The following is a 16,259-nucleotide window of genomic DNA, read 5'->3' as shown; positions in this document are numbered from 1 at the left end:
TTGTAGGACTCTTTCTTGAGCTTCAGATATTTAAAGATCTTTTGGTTAAGTCAGGGTGGTTTCTTGCATGCTTCCTATATTTCCTATGCAGTGAGTTACTTTTTCTCTTGTATCCTTAATAATGTCTCTTTGAAAAACTGCCAGCTCTCTTGAATTGTTTTTTTCCCTTAGACTTGCTTCTCATGGGATCTTACCTACCAACTCCCTGAGTTTGCTGAAATCTGCCTTCTTGAAATCCATTGTCTTTATTCTGCTGTTTCCCGTCTATCATTCTGTAGAATCACGACCATTTTGTGACAAGGTTTTAGTGATTGTTTTCTTAGAGTTTCCTTTCACTGACACACAGCTGCCAGGGCTCATCAGTGGGACCCATGAAATACATGACTTTTGGTCCCTCATATTTTTAGAGGAACTCCAGATCAGTTTGATGACGTGGGAACCTGGAGAGTAAGGTACCACCTGGGCTGCTGGTAACTGCACTCCCTCTTCTGGCACATCTGCGCAGCAACTGGTGGGGCTTCTGGTCCCATTTAGGGCCTGATCTAGGAGACTAAGCCAGAACTTAGAGTAGGAGAATCTTTTATTCCAGTAGTGTGTCTAACACTAGTTAGTGTGGGAAATAATGTTTATCTCTTGGGCTGCAGAATGTTAGGATTAGTTTGTCAATGTCTTCAGACCACTGTGGGTCATATTTTCAAAAAAGCTCAACTTTCATGGGACTCTCTGTATGTTAGTTGTTGAGCAGTTTTGAAAATCTGACCATAACTAAATGTTAACATTATTTGAAAGAGAGAAGAGGAGGAGGAGAAGCCCAAAGAGACAGTGAGATAGAACAGAGAGCAAAAGAGCCAGAGAGATGAAAATAAAGTGAAAAAGGTGACGGAGACAAAAGAAAGGGAAACTGTGTGAAATGGGAGAAAGCTATGGAGTGGAAAGCAAAGTGGGATGAATAGAAAAATGAGAGAAAGAGGGAATGAGATGCTACTCTTCAAAGAAAAAAGAGTTTGTGAATAAAAACAGTGCACAGAAATGAGAGAGAATAGAAAATGAATATGGAGATGGATCAAATGAGTCATTTATGGACAATGAGAACTAAAGGGCATAAATACCAGGAAGATTAGAATAAGCAAGAAGATACACGCAACATATTAGTGAATTTAGTTTATTTATGATCCACTGTTTTATTGTGCTGCTTCTGCAGATATCCTATATCTAAGTTGGGGGGGAATGGAAAGAATGGCTATTTTATTCACCTGAATATGGCTGAATATGCTGGATTCTATAGTTAAATGAGAAGGCTCATTCTTCATAAATAATCCTTACAGTAAGCACTGTACATTATATACCTTATTTCTATTCATTTGAACACAGAGTATAGATTAATTTTATAAAAGCCTACTGATAAATCAGCAATGGTAAAGAGCCTTTTTCTTGATGTGTAGTTCGGGCTTAATTCTGGCAGTTGCTGTGTTCCTCGTGGTAGTTGAGCATCATTAAATTCAATTAAAAACTATGAACGTGCAGGCTCAAGCCCTTAGTCAAAAAAGAAGCACTTCTGATGTCTAAAAGACATACTGTACCTATGTTGCAAAAATTGGGGGTTGGGAAGGCGTGGCCCTTTTACAACTTTACATTTTATTAAACAGGGACACGAGATCATGTTAAAAATGTTATCCTTTAATTTCACTGTCATTTTCATTAGAGATTCTAACTAGGCTCTGGTGCTGTTCAAAAAGGGACACAGCTTTTGTAAATACTATGCATTAAGATGCAAAAAACAGTATTTTTCTGATATGCACAGTTTGACATGTGAAAACAAATGTCTTCAGTAAACTGGCATTTGTCAGATTTAACCCCCCCCCCAAAAAAAAAAAACACAAAAAAAAACAAAAACTGTAAAAATAGGCTCTTGGGTAGAATCCTAAAGCATGAGTCTAGGAGCATTAGAATGCACAGTACTGGTGGCGTGTGCTCCCTAGTGCAAGTTTCCTGGGAGTGTTTCTTTTTTTGAACTGACACAGCAAAGTCTCCAGTTCTGAAACAGATGTTCTTCCAGCAGCTCTGAAGTAACATTACTTGCTGGATACAATGTCATATCAAGGGGTTAGTGGTCCACCTCAGAGTTCTAAGAGGACTCACTACTAATGAAATCAATTGCTTAGAGAAGCATGAGATGCAGGGCTTTAGCTAGTATTTTGCCTCAACTAGGGTGGTCAGTTAATTTCCACAGTACAGCACAAGGTTGCTTTTCACCATTGCAACTTTTTTTCAAAACAAAATATTGGTAAAATCCTCTAATTTCCCTCTGATTACGAACTGGCTTCAAGACTGGAATGATTTGTTTGCTTGAAGAATGTTGACGTTAGAGTGGGAGTCGGAGGGACTGCAAACAGTGGGTATTGTTGTGATTATATTTGCGTCTCTGAAGCTGCTTCATTTGCTGGGACTGATTGATTTTTCAGAAGGTAAAGTGGTCAATCACTGTTTGTGCTGTTTGTAGTATCTAGTCTGCTTAAAAGCTGTCTACGTAAAACAGACTGCTAGTCTGATAAAAACCTGTAATGTGAAAATGCTTGAAAAAGTGAGAAAAACCTGTGGACTGTGAAATCTTGTTTTGGTTTGTTCCCTTTATCTGATATTTTAAAACAGAAGTAGAATCTAATATAGGGTTTATTATATACAGTGTGTTACATTTTATAGCATGTCTGCATTGAAGTATGTTGGAAAGGTTGAAAACACATGTATCTATCAGTTACAATAACCTTTGAAAGCTGCTCACTAGTAGAAAACTTAATACACTGAGATGTATTATAGTTTGTTTTATAAAACTGAGTGCTCTTCTGCTTTGATATATGTTCTAAAAATAATTATTCTGGAGCGTGTGTGTGTGTATAACCTGTTTGTTTGCTTAGACGGTCTGTTCTCTCTATATATATAGGGACATAACATGCCATCTGTTAATAAATAGAACTTCCCATTAATTTCAATACCTGGTTCTGTTTAAAACTCAGTGGCACAGTGCAGACACTAAGCATTGTTTCATGATACTGAATACGTTAACTTCACATTGGCCAATTAAATTTAGTTCTAAAAATCAAATTATACTGTCATCTACTCTAATTTCTGTCTGAATGCTGTAGTAAACAAAAACCATTTATATCCTAAAGCTTGATTTTGTTGCTGTGTAAATACCAGATATTCACTGTAACTTCGGCACTTTCTGGTACTTTCTGGTCACAGTCAGATAGCTAAGGAGAACACACTAATTTTCTGAAGCATAATTTTTTTCTTCATAGTGTGAAAAGATCTTTGACTGATGGAGATTTGAAAAATCACCTCAAAAACTGTTCAACATATTGATGAAATGTGAAATATTTAACTTAGCATTTTTACAGTTACTGAACTATTTAAATAATTCATCCTTAAGACCGCATGTGAGAATTTACAACATCTGGCAACAGCAAAACTTTCTACTAAATACTTTTTGTTATGGAAGTGTGAAATTCTTTTTCAAAGTTCTAACCTACAGGTTAATCTGTCTCTCATAATACTCACATTTTTTCTTTTAAACTCTGGGCTATGTAGATTTGCACATAAACATTCAGTGTTTTTAAACTTTCATCTTGCTTCATTGCATGACAACTCCAGCTTTATAATTGATGGCAATAAAGTATTTATAGAAAAAGGATAAAATACACATTTCATCTGTTTAGCAATTATGAATTTGTCCTTTTTCTTAATTCTTCACAAAATCATATTGTGATTAAGTCTGAGAAAGTGTTCCATATGTTACAGCAGATGCAGTAAATCATGCCCCTAAAAAATCTGCTAGTAACAAACCAACCTTGTAAGAAATAAAAAGTGCAGTGTGATATACAATAGGAAGCATAACTATTCAGGGTTAGGACTAGAATTATGTAATTAATTCCAACCGATAGTATCATGATGTTTCCTCACATAATATAATAATTGTATTTAAAATCACCCAGTAACATGAAACTGACAGACCTGTACAGGAGAAAAAATAATATTATAAAACACAACAAAAACCTTATAATATTACTAGTTTGACTAGCAGCAGTAGTTAGCAGGATTTCTTACCCCAGTGAGGCCTGTTTCATGCTCTTTCACTTATCCCTTACTCTGGCAAAACTCCCCCTAAAGTTAATAGGACTTTTGCTCATGTAAGAAATTAATAAGGAGTGCTTTGCAGGACATTCATAACTTACACCATTCACTGCAGCTTTGTCATTGACTTCAGTGGGACAAGGATCAGGTCCTAATAGCCAAATACTGATCCATTGCACAAAAGAAGGATTGTGTATTTAGATCAAAATGGAAGATAGAGGATTACCCCCCAGATCCTGCACAAGGCACCTGCACAAGTAGGCCAGTGCAGCAGCCCTGTGTTTGTTTATATTTATAGGCTTTCCAGTGGTATTCATCAATGTAAGATATAAGCATCCCACCTATACTATTGAATTTGTCTTGACACCACCACTGGAAGATAGGGAAAAATTTTTATCCCTATTTTACAGTTGTGAAACCTGAAACACGGAGGTGAAAGGGTAGAACTTTAGCAGGTGTAAATTCTCATAACTCCACTGAACTCAATGAAATTATGGCAGTGATGCATGACAGTTTACACTAGCTGATGATCTGCCCCAGAGAGACATGGCTATGCTCACTCAGGAAGTCTGTGGCAGGGGTGGGAACAGAAATCAGATTTCCTGAGTCTCAGCCCAGTGGTTTGATCACAAAATTATCCTTCCTTTCTGTTTGAGATCAGTGAATTTGCGCAGTTCCTGGATCAGTCAGTCATACTCTTGCCAATTCCCCAAGCTTGCTCTCCTCTCCCCTGTCTGCATGTTGCTGAAAAGGGCTTTGCTGTTTCTTTACCTGCCTCACTGCTTCTTAATCTATCCACACTGTGAAAGTGTAGCACTTTATTGATTATTTAATTACTATCATTTATAAGAAGATAAAAGGCCCTCATCTACTGTTCCCAGCACATTGAACATTATTTAAAGTAACTGTACAACAAAAACAAAGCCATGGTTTACCCCTGAAACTACTCCACTAAGAAGAAACATGAGACTGGTCATATGGGTCAGACCAATGGTTCACCTAGCCCAGTATCCTGTCTTCTGACTGTGGCCAATGCCAGAAGCTTCAGAAGGAATAAACAGAACAGGGCAATTATCGAGTGATCCTTCCCCTGTTATCCAGTCCCAGCTTCTGGCTGTCACAGGCTTAGAGACAGCCAGACCTTGGGATTGTACCCCTGACCATCTTTGCTAATAGCCACTGATGTACAGTGAACTCCATGAACTTATCTATTTTTTTAACTTTTGCCTTTCACAACATCCCCTGGCAATGAGTTACACAGGGTGACTGAAAATTATGTGAAGAATTACTTCCCTACGTTTTTGTTCTTCTTTGAGTGCTTGCTCACTTTGGAGCTTGCATTCACAGTATTCTACAATGACAAGGTCCAGCTGTGGCCCCATCCAGCTTTTCTGCATAAGGTGGTGTCACGCTTCCATGTCAACCAGAATATTTCCCTCCCTGTGTTCTGTCCAAAGCTTTGCTCCACCAATGAGAAGAGGTGGCTGCACAATCTGGATGTCAAACATGCCCTGGGGTTCTACCTGGAGCACATCAAGCCCTTCTGCAGATTGACCCAGCTCTTTATCGCGATAGCTGACAGTATGAACCCTTCAGATGTCCTCTCAAAGAATTTCAAATTGGATCACCGCCTGCATCTGTACTTGTTGTAAGTTGGTGCAGATTGTGCTTCCAGCAATAGTGAAGGCCCATTCGACTAGGGCACAGATGTCTTCATCTGTCTTCCTGGTGCATATCCCTGGGATCCATGATATATGTAGAGCCGTGACGTGGTCTTCGGTACCCACGTTCACAATGCATTACACTGTCACTCAGTAGGCCAGAAATGATGAGGGGCGGAGGGATAGCTCAGTGGTTTGAGCATTGGCCTGCTAAACCCAGGGTTGTGAGTTCAGCCATTGAGGGGGCCATTCAGGGAACTGGGGTAAAAATCTGTCTGGGGATTGCTTTGAGCAGGGGGTTGGACTAGAGGACCTGCTGAGTTCCCTTTCAACCCTGATATTCTGTGATTGATTCATCACACCTGTCTTGTAATCAATATGTCCATAAACTCCTACTCACCTAAAGTGATACTGCTTGTGAATCACATGGAATGGACATGAGCAAGTACTGAAAGAAAAAAAGACAGTTACCTTTTCATAACTGTTGTTCTTCTAGATGTGCTGCTCATGACCTACCCTCCATGACCTACCCTCCTTCTCCACTGTCGGAGTTTCCAGCAGTAAGGAACTGAGGGACAGGGGAGCCAGTCATACCCCTTATACCGGTGCATATGTGCGTCACTCCAGAGGGCACTGGAGCCAGTCCCCTACAGATACTACTGAGGGAAAGTGCATGTGCATGTGGCGAGCACACACACCTAGAATAGAATGGATATGAACAACAGTTATGAAAAGTTAACTCTCTTTTTTTGAAGTATAGAGTGTGGTTTTGAATGTTTTCTCACTGTGTACATCAAGTCTACCAGTTCTGCAATCAGTTAGGAGCTATTCCTCTCCACCACCTTTCCCTATATCTATTATTGCAGAAAAAAGGCCTTAAACAGGTTCTTGAAAATCTCTCAGATTATGACACACTGTCCAGCTAGTGCCTTCCAGTTGTGGAAGCTTGGAATTGGGAGAGAATAGTTTTTCAAGAAGGCAGGTCTCAAGCCATTGAGACCTTCCTAAGTCAAAACAAGCATCTTAAGTCCCACCTGGAAATCCACATCCAGCCAGTATAGATCCCAGAGTATTGGTGTCAAGTGCTGCAGGTAAAATACTCCACATGCCAGGTGCTCTTCTGCATTCTGCACCAGCTTTGGTTTCAGGATGCTCTGAGTGTGTAGCTCCATATTAAGTAATCTATTATTGAGGGGACAAAGCTCACAGTAGCAAGGTGTACCTCTGAAGAATGGTCACAATCTGGCCGAGTGCAAACAGTGAAAAAAGCATGTTTAGTCACATGCGTCTTGGGCCTATCATGGCCACCTTGGAGCTACAAAGATTTGAAACTTAAGGCTGTAAAAGCATTATGTAAAAGTATATTTAGTAGCTATCTAAAATTGAATTATGGATCATTAAGTATGCATAATGGTGGAATGATCATAAAAGTTTTCCATATTATTAGTCACTTCTAGTCTGTGACTTCAATTTATCTAGTGTGTGATGGACGCAGTTGTCCATAGTAGTGTTTGGGATATGTGATGTTAAAGAGGACATGGACACTGCTCATCATGTGGATTATGTAGGGGCTTGTATGCCTGAATTTGTCATGTACGGATCTATAAATAAATGTCAAGGTGTGTAAATCAGTTGAATCAGTTCCATATGAGAACCATAACATATTTAAAAAATCCATTATATCATTCCATTATCTAACATATTCCTTTAATACATTGTAAGCATGTAGGTGGGTGTGGCTCTCCCTTGCTGTCAGTCTCTGAGGGAGGCCATGCCCCTTTGCTGACACGCTCCTGAAACCACAGTCTAAGTAATAAGGGAATTTAGCGGTCTCTGGTTCAAACCTTTAGGCAGGGTAGAGACATGAATAGTTCAATGTCCCAAGCCCTCAGCCAGGGTGGGGCACCATACAGTCTAAGGCTTTAACCCTTAGACAGGCTAGCTGCGAGTGGTTCAGGGGAGCAAACCCTCAGTCAGGACAGGGCACCCAGCAAACGGTCTAGGGGGGCCAGCAGGGGTTAACACCAACCCAGTCTGTCATCTTGGCTCCAGTCGGCGACACAGACACACAGGCCTCTTCCCCTAAGGAGGGGGAGTACTGCCACCCATGGGTTAGGTGATGCAGGCCCACCTAACTACATTGCATCCCAGACCAGGGCCTTAACAGTGGCAGAGTGGTCTGCCACTGCATCAGCGGGGAATGCCACTGCAATACGCTGTCCACGTTTCGGATGCCCCTGCAGCCAGACTGCAGTCTGCAATCCCTGGACTCCTTCCTCCCCTCCCTTCTGGGTGTATCTGAACTCTGGGGTCATCCTCCGTCTCCCTAGGGTATGCAGCCAGTGGCAATTCCAGCAGCTCCTCAGTGTTGGGCAGGTCTGGCAGTCCTTGTACATGGGAGGTGTCCTCGGAGCAGCAGAATTCTTCCGCGGGTTCTGGCTTCAGCAGCGGTAGCTTCGTTGTGCTACCGTAATTACTCTGAGTGAGTGTGTGTGTGTGCGTGCGTGCGCGCGCACGTATACACACATGCCTGTTTTTTTAATTATTATAGTTCTAACTAAGTCACTTATAGTGTATAAAAATCTTTATCTATAATTGCTCCATTGGTGGTTGTTTCACAAAACAAACAAACCATAACTGCTGAATAAGAATATGGTACCTCTTATTATAACTGCAATCCATTCAAAAGATATTAACATTTTATTTGGTTGTAAAAGGGTTGCTTGCATATGTGTATTTGTCTGTTTATGAATAAATATATAAACAAACATATCATGCATATTTGCAGCATATAGCTGTCCATGTTGTGTATGTATATTTTATTTTCAACCTTGCATTATTCACCTGAAGAACAAATAAATGATATCTGATCAAATAAATAATGGTGCATCTGAAATGGCTTTAAAACATTAGAAATAAAGAACTTAATAGGAATAATTCAAGCCTAGCTGAAAATCTGACAGTTCAGTTAATTTTTTGTGAAGCTCCTAGAAGTAATGTGGCCATTTCCTATATGATTATCTTGCATGGGAATCAGGAATAAAGATAGTTTAGTTTGTACCATGATAATATTACTGTTTGTTTTTTAATGTGTAACCATCAGGGTAAGCCAAGGAGGAACCCCATCCTGACAATCAGGGGACTCATGACAGGAGCTCAGAGAATTGTTTATATAATTCCCATGAGCTAGGTTGTGTAGGATTATATGAAATCACACATCTCTGAGAATGGAACAGCTGGAGAATGTGGCATTCCATTGTCACTAGAGACCCCTTTTAGCTAATTGGGAACAGTTTACACAGCTGTGGGAACAGGACCCTGGAATTTGCAAGGGACAGGAACCACCTGTTCATTAAGGCTGGATATAAGCCTTACAATTTTTAAAATCCGAATTAAGAGAAACTTGGAAAATCCTGCCAGTATGTTTTAACTAAAACCTATGTATTGTACATTTGTATATGTCTGTAGGTTGACTGCAATTTCAGTGAAGTCCTGAATTTTCAGCTGTTCAGCCTGTAGCCATGTCCCCTGAGCTGTGATCTCACAAGGTTTCATGAGTTACGCAACATTGAGCAGGGTAGGCCAGTACTTGGATGGGGGTCATAGAAAGTGTTTTTGTGTATCATTAGTCAGGATTCTTCCCTCTGAATCAATGGTGAAAAGAGGGTTGGCATGATGTTAGAAGCTACTGTTTTATTGAAAATGTTATCTTTAGAATGAAATGTAGACCCCTGCTACAGATGATTTATGGTCACTTAAAGTCCTCTAGCACTTATAGGAGTAGAGATAACCCTAGAATCCTAAGAAAGTTCAATTATAGATAGTTACATTCAGCTTCCCTACCTTCCCTCTGTAGTTTCCACTGGATATAGTTAGAGCCCTGCGCGGATACAAAAATGTGGATCCGCATCCGATGCACATCTGAATCAGAATCAGCCCACGATCTGACCAGTGATCCACTAGCCATCTTTTATGTGTATCCACCTGCAGCAGCAAGCCATGTCACAAGGACTAGCAAGGGGAGAGGGAGAGGAGATGAGTGAGCAGGGGCAGGGTCTTGCAGGGAAGAGGTGGTGCGGGTTGAGTTTTCGAGGAGAAGGGGCATCACAGGGGTTGGGGGAAGGGGTAGCACATTGCATGTTGCTCCTCAGGGCTCCCAAGCAATGGCAGCAGCAGTGTGTGTTGCATCACAGGATCCCCACCCCCTCCAATTCCCGCAGTTGGGGGCAGGCTCTGCTGCCCAGAAGCCAGCAGGCCAGGACCACAGCCAGTGCTGCTGGGGCAGGGCCATGGTGGGGACCGTGGTGCTGCCTAAGGGGCCCAAGCTGCTGGATAGGAAATGGCTCAGCAACTGGGTGCTGGACAGCCTGACTCTGGCCTGCTGCTCAGCCCCAGCCACTGGCTGTCTGCTTATAGTGCATGTGCCCACCAGGCCGGACATGGCAGGCCAGGCGCCGCCAGTGAGTAGATCCCTCTGTGGTTGTATTGGCATCCAATCCACTATCTGCAAAACTTGTCCATGGATATGAAGCGGATATTCACAGATTTGCATGGCCCTAGATATAGTGGGCCTTATTCTCCTCTCAGGCCTTGTCTGCACTAAAGTGAAAAGTCAATCTAAGCTACACAATTTGAGTTATATGAATAGCATAACTCAAATCAATGTAGCTTAGATCTACTTACCGCGGGATCCACACTACGTAAGATTGACAGGAGACGCTCTCTCATCGACTCCCTTTACTCTTCTTGATCAGGGAGAGTACAGGAGTTCACAGGAGACCGATCAGCGGTTCATTTAGCGGGTCTTCACTAGACCCGCTAAGTGGCTCACCAATGCATTGATTGCCGCAGCGTTGATCCTCTGGTAAGTGTAGACAAGCCTTCAGTTTCACAAGTATAAGTTAGGAATAACTCCATTTAGTAGGAGGAAGAATTACCAAAATGGTCCAGTATTTGGGGTGGGAGCTTGGGACATGGGAGACCTGGGTTTGATTCCCTTCTGGTGTGACCTTGTGCAAGTCTTTGTTTGTCTCAATCATTCATATGTGCAATGGGAATGATAACATTTCTCCACTTCAGAAAAGTGTTGTAAGGATAAACACTTTATATAAGCACTATTACCTCACATATAAGTACCTAAGATAAATGGAGTTCCATTTAAACTTTCACAAAAAACAGGAGATTACCAGCTCAAGAATTTCATCTGATCTCAACAGGGGGAGAGGTGTATCTCCTGTAGCCAGGACCTGCTTTGAACTTTACAGATAAACAAACATATACACACTTTAAATTTCACCCAGAAATAAATTGACATTGGGGATAACATACTGTCAGCTGTTTTTCTAACCATGCTTCAAACATTCCTATAACGAGTATGTTATAATACCAAAGTATTGTATCTTGTGGTGTGTGGGTGTGTGTGTTCAGGTGTAGTGACTTATAGAAAAACAAATCTGATAACAGTAACATTTACTTATGATTCTGCATATCTTTCATGGTTGGTGTATCATGGACTTTACCTACTACCATTGTCACCTTCAGAGGCTTTTTAATTTTTACCTGCAGTATTTCTGCTGCTGCAGAGAAAATGTGTGTGGCCTTATTTTAGGTTGTTACAAAAGGCTGCTAATAGTTTTGTCGTCTCTCTAACCTAACCTTCATTTTCCATTGTACTTCCTCCAGCCATAGATGCCCTCTATTTAACCATTGCATTAAGTCTTCATTAGACTTGGATCTATGCACTACTTTCTTCATTGCATGGCTGATATGACCAATCTGCCTATTATTCCTATTATTTTTTTAAATAATATCATAGTGGAACAGAGCATTCTCTTCTTTCTGACCAATGTGTTTAGCACATAGACAGATGTTGCAAATGCAAATACCAGTTCACAAGCAATCTGTATTCCCTTTTTAAACACCTCAAAGCCTAGGCCCTAATCCTGTAAACCCTTTCGCATGTGATTAGTCGTACTGATTTCAGTGGGTCTGTCATGTAGATAAAGTTATTCATGTACATATTTATAAAACCTTGGGCATTAATTTCTCTGAAAAGCCCAACTTTTTTAAACGTTCCTGTAACTTGACTTGTTAATTATACTTTGCCCTCCCGCAGGTACACGTTGGAGAAGGAGCTCTTTTTCTGTTGCATACATACAAGGGTTCTGCTCTCAGTTTGACCCTGTTTCATATGGACAAGTTCACCATTGCCATGCTCTTCCTTGATGTTTTATTGCTTGCCCAGTATTTAAGAATACTGAAGAAGCCGTTAAAAAGTAAATATTTGCCATTTCTGTCCACAGTTACCATAAAAATATCCTCCCTTAAGAATAGGGAAAGCTAGTGATATCCCAGATATTGAAAAATGCTGACTTTAAAATGATAACCACTATGCAATTTTTTTCTTGTTGTTGAATTCATAGATTGCAACACCAAAAGGGACTCTTGTGATCATCTAGTCTGGCCTTCTATAAAACACAAGCAATAGACCTTTCCCAACATTTTCCCTAGAACATATCTTTTAGAAAAAGATCCAATTTTGATTGAAAAGTTGTAAGTGATGGAGAATCTACCACAACCCTTGATAAATTGTTCCAATGATTAATTACCCTCATGGTTAAAAATGTATATCTTATATCCAGTCTGAATTTGTGGAGTTTCAACTTCCAGGGGCATTGGTTGTGTTTTACCTTTCTTGGCCAGATTGAAGAGTCCATTATCAAATACTTGTTCCCCTTGTAAATACTTATAACTGCAATGTAAGGCACAAAGGGAGCAATCCAACAGCTTGTAATACTCTTGAATTGATTGGAACTGTAGAACTGGGGCTTTGGTGTCAAAGATAACCTTGTTTCTTTCATCATTTGGTATGCCTTAGCCCTTTTGATGGATATGGTGTGTGTTCTTGGATGTATTTTTCCTTGTTTGTGTGGGTTTTCATTTTCTTTTCTTTTTTTGCTAATATACAAACCTAGTTTACATATACACAGACTAAGAACAATTTTTCAAATGATAGTGCAATGGCTGGACTTGCATAAATTTGCAAAATATGTATATTTTAGACACGATATATTATTCCAAAATTTTGAAAAAGATTACTACTTTTCCTTTAATTTTGTAAATAATATTTTCAAAAAATAATTCCAAAAGAAAATATTGTATACAGTATGTTGATTACCTATGCACACTTGTGTGTGTGTGTCCTTTGAATAATAGTGATCTGACTTAAGTTGCAGCAGAAGTTTTTTGTTCCCAGCCTTTTCTCCCTTTCTTGGGCAATCTTTCATCCTCTTTACTAGAGACATTAAATGGAGTGCACTCAATTAATTCACAGTAATCGTTTTGGGATTTGGGTTCCACCCTGATTCTCACATATTGTACAATGATAGAATTTCAACTTCTCAGATGAGTAAGATCAATGAGCTACACTGTACAAAAGCAAAGCTAATTTCTTCAGAGGTTATATGTGTTGACCATTTTAATCCCTTAGCAGGATATTGTGCACAAGATGGCAGTATTCACACTAAAGTAATCAACCCACACAGAAGTATAGATTTATTTCTATCAAAGCAGCAGAGTACTAGCGATAAATGGATATTTCTACATATAAATTTATATTATCATTTTATACGGTTAGGCTACTAGCTTTTTGACATTTAGATGTATCCTGTTTAAAGTTTGAATGGGGATGAAATTATTAAAAATACTATTCTAAGATTTTCAGTTAGATTTTTTTTCACCTTGTTAAACTTATGTCTTATGGAAAAATGTTTAAATAAAAGTGGCTGAAAAATCATGATCAAGTCAAATCCGTAGCCCAAAATCCTTGCTTTTATGGGCTTTATGCAATTGCTGTTGTCACATTTTCAGGGTAACTTTACCTGTATTCCTCCATGGTCCCTCAAGAGTCCCCACTTAAAGGATTCCTACTCCCAGCTGTTATCTCTCTTTGGCAGAGAACTGCATCTCACTCTCTCCTGATCAGGGGTTTTAAGGTAGCACAGCTCCCTGAATTTACACTGTGATAGCCTGAGCAAGCCAGACTGCCTGAGTAGACCAATGCCTGTGCTTTGCTTTCGCTCTGAAGGCTAAGACCAGTGTATTGCCTGCAGTTATACATTACCACTTACATCCTTCTAATCAAGCACATTTATTCTTAAGGCAAAAGCATTACAGAGGTAACATTTAAATCAATAAAAGCCTGCAAACATGCTATAAAGCTTACTGGAAGTCATTCCCAGCTCCAACCTAGGCTCTGGCAGGTTTCAGTCCTTAAAAAAACAGAACTGGATTTTCCCATGGTTATAAATTCATTCCTCTTAGATCTAGAAAAAAGACTGGGTTGATCAGCAGTTTCTTTATACAGCTCAGGCCTTTGATCTTGGCCTTCTGTAACAGGTAGTCTGCAAACAATACCCCCTCCTCAGGGCATTGCTTCAAAAGGTTGAATTTTTGTGTAATGAGAGCTAGGGGATTTGCATTAACATCTCCCTAGGGATTCCCTAGGAAATCCACTTAACACTTATTGTCTCAAAAGTTGATACTTGTCTGGCATATTTTCAGTGTAGTCTTTTGAATTTCCAGGCCTCGCTTATGTTACATTTCCCCCCATAGAGAGTTGCATATAATTCCAGCCATAATCATTCCATAATAATAGATACATTTGATACAACTAGGTCTTTCAAGGTTATTACCCTATGTGTCACTGTTGTTGCTTTTAATATTTATATAACTGTAGCACCCAGAGTTTCTAATCAGGCCCAATATACTAGGTGGTTTAGAAACATACAGAGAGACAGATTTCTGCCTCAAAAAATGTATAGTCCAAACACTACCTTTAGTTAATACTAAATGTGTTGTTGCATTGCTCCCAGATCAGCCCATGATGGAGTTTATTATTCAGAGAGTCACAATCTCCCTCTTGGTCTCCTAGTGGCTGTGGAGGGGGTAAACAGCAACAGGACAATATCGGTTGCAGCATATGATCTTTGACAATGTCTGCATAACTACATCTTTGGGAGCATTGGAGTTATGGGCGCAAATTAAACTGCAAGAGGAGAGGGGTATAGAGGCTCTACAAAGCCAGCTTTCCCCTCCACCTAGGAAGAAGTAGGTGGCATACCAGCACAGGAGAGCATGGGGGCAACCTTATGTGCAGGATGGGCCCGATGCAGGAGGGGCAAGGGAACAAACATAATGTACAAAAACAACGAGGACTCTGGTGGCACCTTAAAGACTAACAGATTTATTTGGACATAAGCTTTCATGGGCAAAAAAAAAACCCTGTTCTTCAGATGCATGGAATGAAAATTACAGATGCAGGCATAAATATACTGACATGTGGAGAGAAGGGAGTTACCTTACAAGTGGAGAACTAGTGTTGACAAGGCCAATTCAGTCAGGATGGATATGGTCCACTCTCAATAACTGATAAAGTATGGATTGGATGAATAGACTATAAGGTGGATAGACAGCTGGCTGAACAGCTATTGATCAACAGCTCGATGTCTAGTTGGCAGCCAGTCTCAAGCAGAGTGCCCAAGGGGTTAGTCTTGGAGTCAGTTTTGTTCAACATCTTTATTAATGATCTGGATGATGGATGAAGCAAGTTTGCAGATGACACTAAGCTGGGGGAAGAGGTAGATATGCTGGAGGGTAGGGATAGGGTCCAGAGTGACCTAGACAAATTGGAGGATTGGGCCAAAAGAAATCTGGTGAGGTTCAACAAGGACAAGTGCAGAATCCTGCACTTAGGAAGGCAGAATCCCATTCACCGCTACAGGCTGGGGACCGACTGGCTAAGCAGGAGTTCCACAGAAAAGGACCTGGGGATTACAGTGGACGAGAAGCGGGATATGAGTCAACAGTGTGCCCTTGTTGCCAAGAAGGCCAGTGGCATACTGGGCTGTATGAGTAGGAGCATTGCCAGCAGATCGAGGGAAGTGATTATTCCCCTCTATTCGGCACTGGTGAGGCCACAACTGGAGTATTGCATCCAGTTTTGGTCCCCCCACTACAGAAAGGATGTAGATAAATTGGAGAGAGTCCAATGGAAGGCAACAAAAATGATTAGGAGGCTGGGACACGTCACTTACCAGGAAAGGCTGGGGGAACTGGGGTTATTTAGTCTGCAGAAGAGAAGAGTGGAGGCGGGATTTGATAGCCTTCAACTACCTGAAGGGGGGGTTCCAAAGAGGATGGAGCTAGGCTGTTCTCAGTTTTGGCAGATGACAGAACAAGGAGCAATGGACTCAAGTTGCATAAGGGGAGGTCTAGGTTGGATATTAGGAAACACTATTTCAGTAGGAGGGTGGTGAAGCACTGGAATGGGTTACCTAGGGAAGTGGTGGAGTCTCCATCCTTAGAGGTTTTTAAGGCCCGGCTTGACAAAGCCCTGGCTGGGATGATTTCATTGGCCCTGCTTTGAGCAGGGGATTGGACTAGATGACCTCCTGAGGTCTCTTCCAACCC

At 40.7% G+C, this 16,259-nt stretch overlaps 1 protein-coding gene across 7 annotated transcripts in view; it reads left to right on the top strand.

Moving 5' to 3' along the window:
* KCNIP4 (potassium voltage-gated channel interacting protein 4) overlaps nt 1-16,259 on the top strand; it is an 834,558-nt gene that overhangs the window by 623,735 nt on the left and 194,564 nt on the right. For 2 of the 7 annotated variants that reach the window (XM_030563368.1, XM_030563365.1), the window contains exon 1: nt 2,210-2,465. The exons of the other annotated variants lie outside the window; for them this stretch is intronic. In XM_030563368.1, the coding sequence (XP_030419228.1) occupies nt 2,354-2,465 (112 nt within the window). In that variant the 5' untranslated portion in view covers nt 2,210-2,353. Of the gene's footprint in view, nt 1-2,209; nt 2,466-16,259 lie in introns of those variants that run through there. 7 annotated transcript variants of the gene reach the window in all.

The sequence above is a fragment of the Gopherus evgoodei genome, chromosome 5, assembly GCF_007399415.2.
Source record: "Gopherus evgoodei ecotype Sinaloan lineage chromosome 5, rGopEvg1_v1.p, whole genome shotgun sequence".
Taxonomy (NCBI): Eukaryota; Metazoa; Chordata; order Testudines; family Testudinidae; genus Gopherus; species Gopherus evgoodei.
This window is presented reverse-complemented; position numbering and strand designations above follow the sequence as displayed.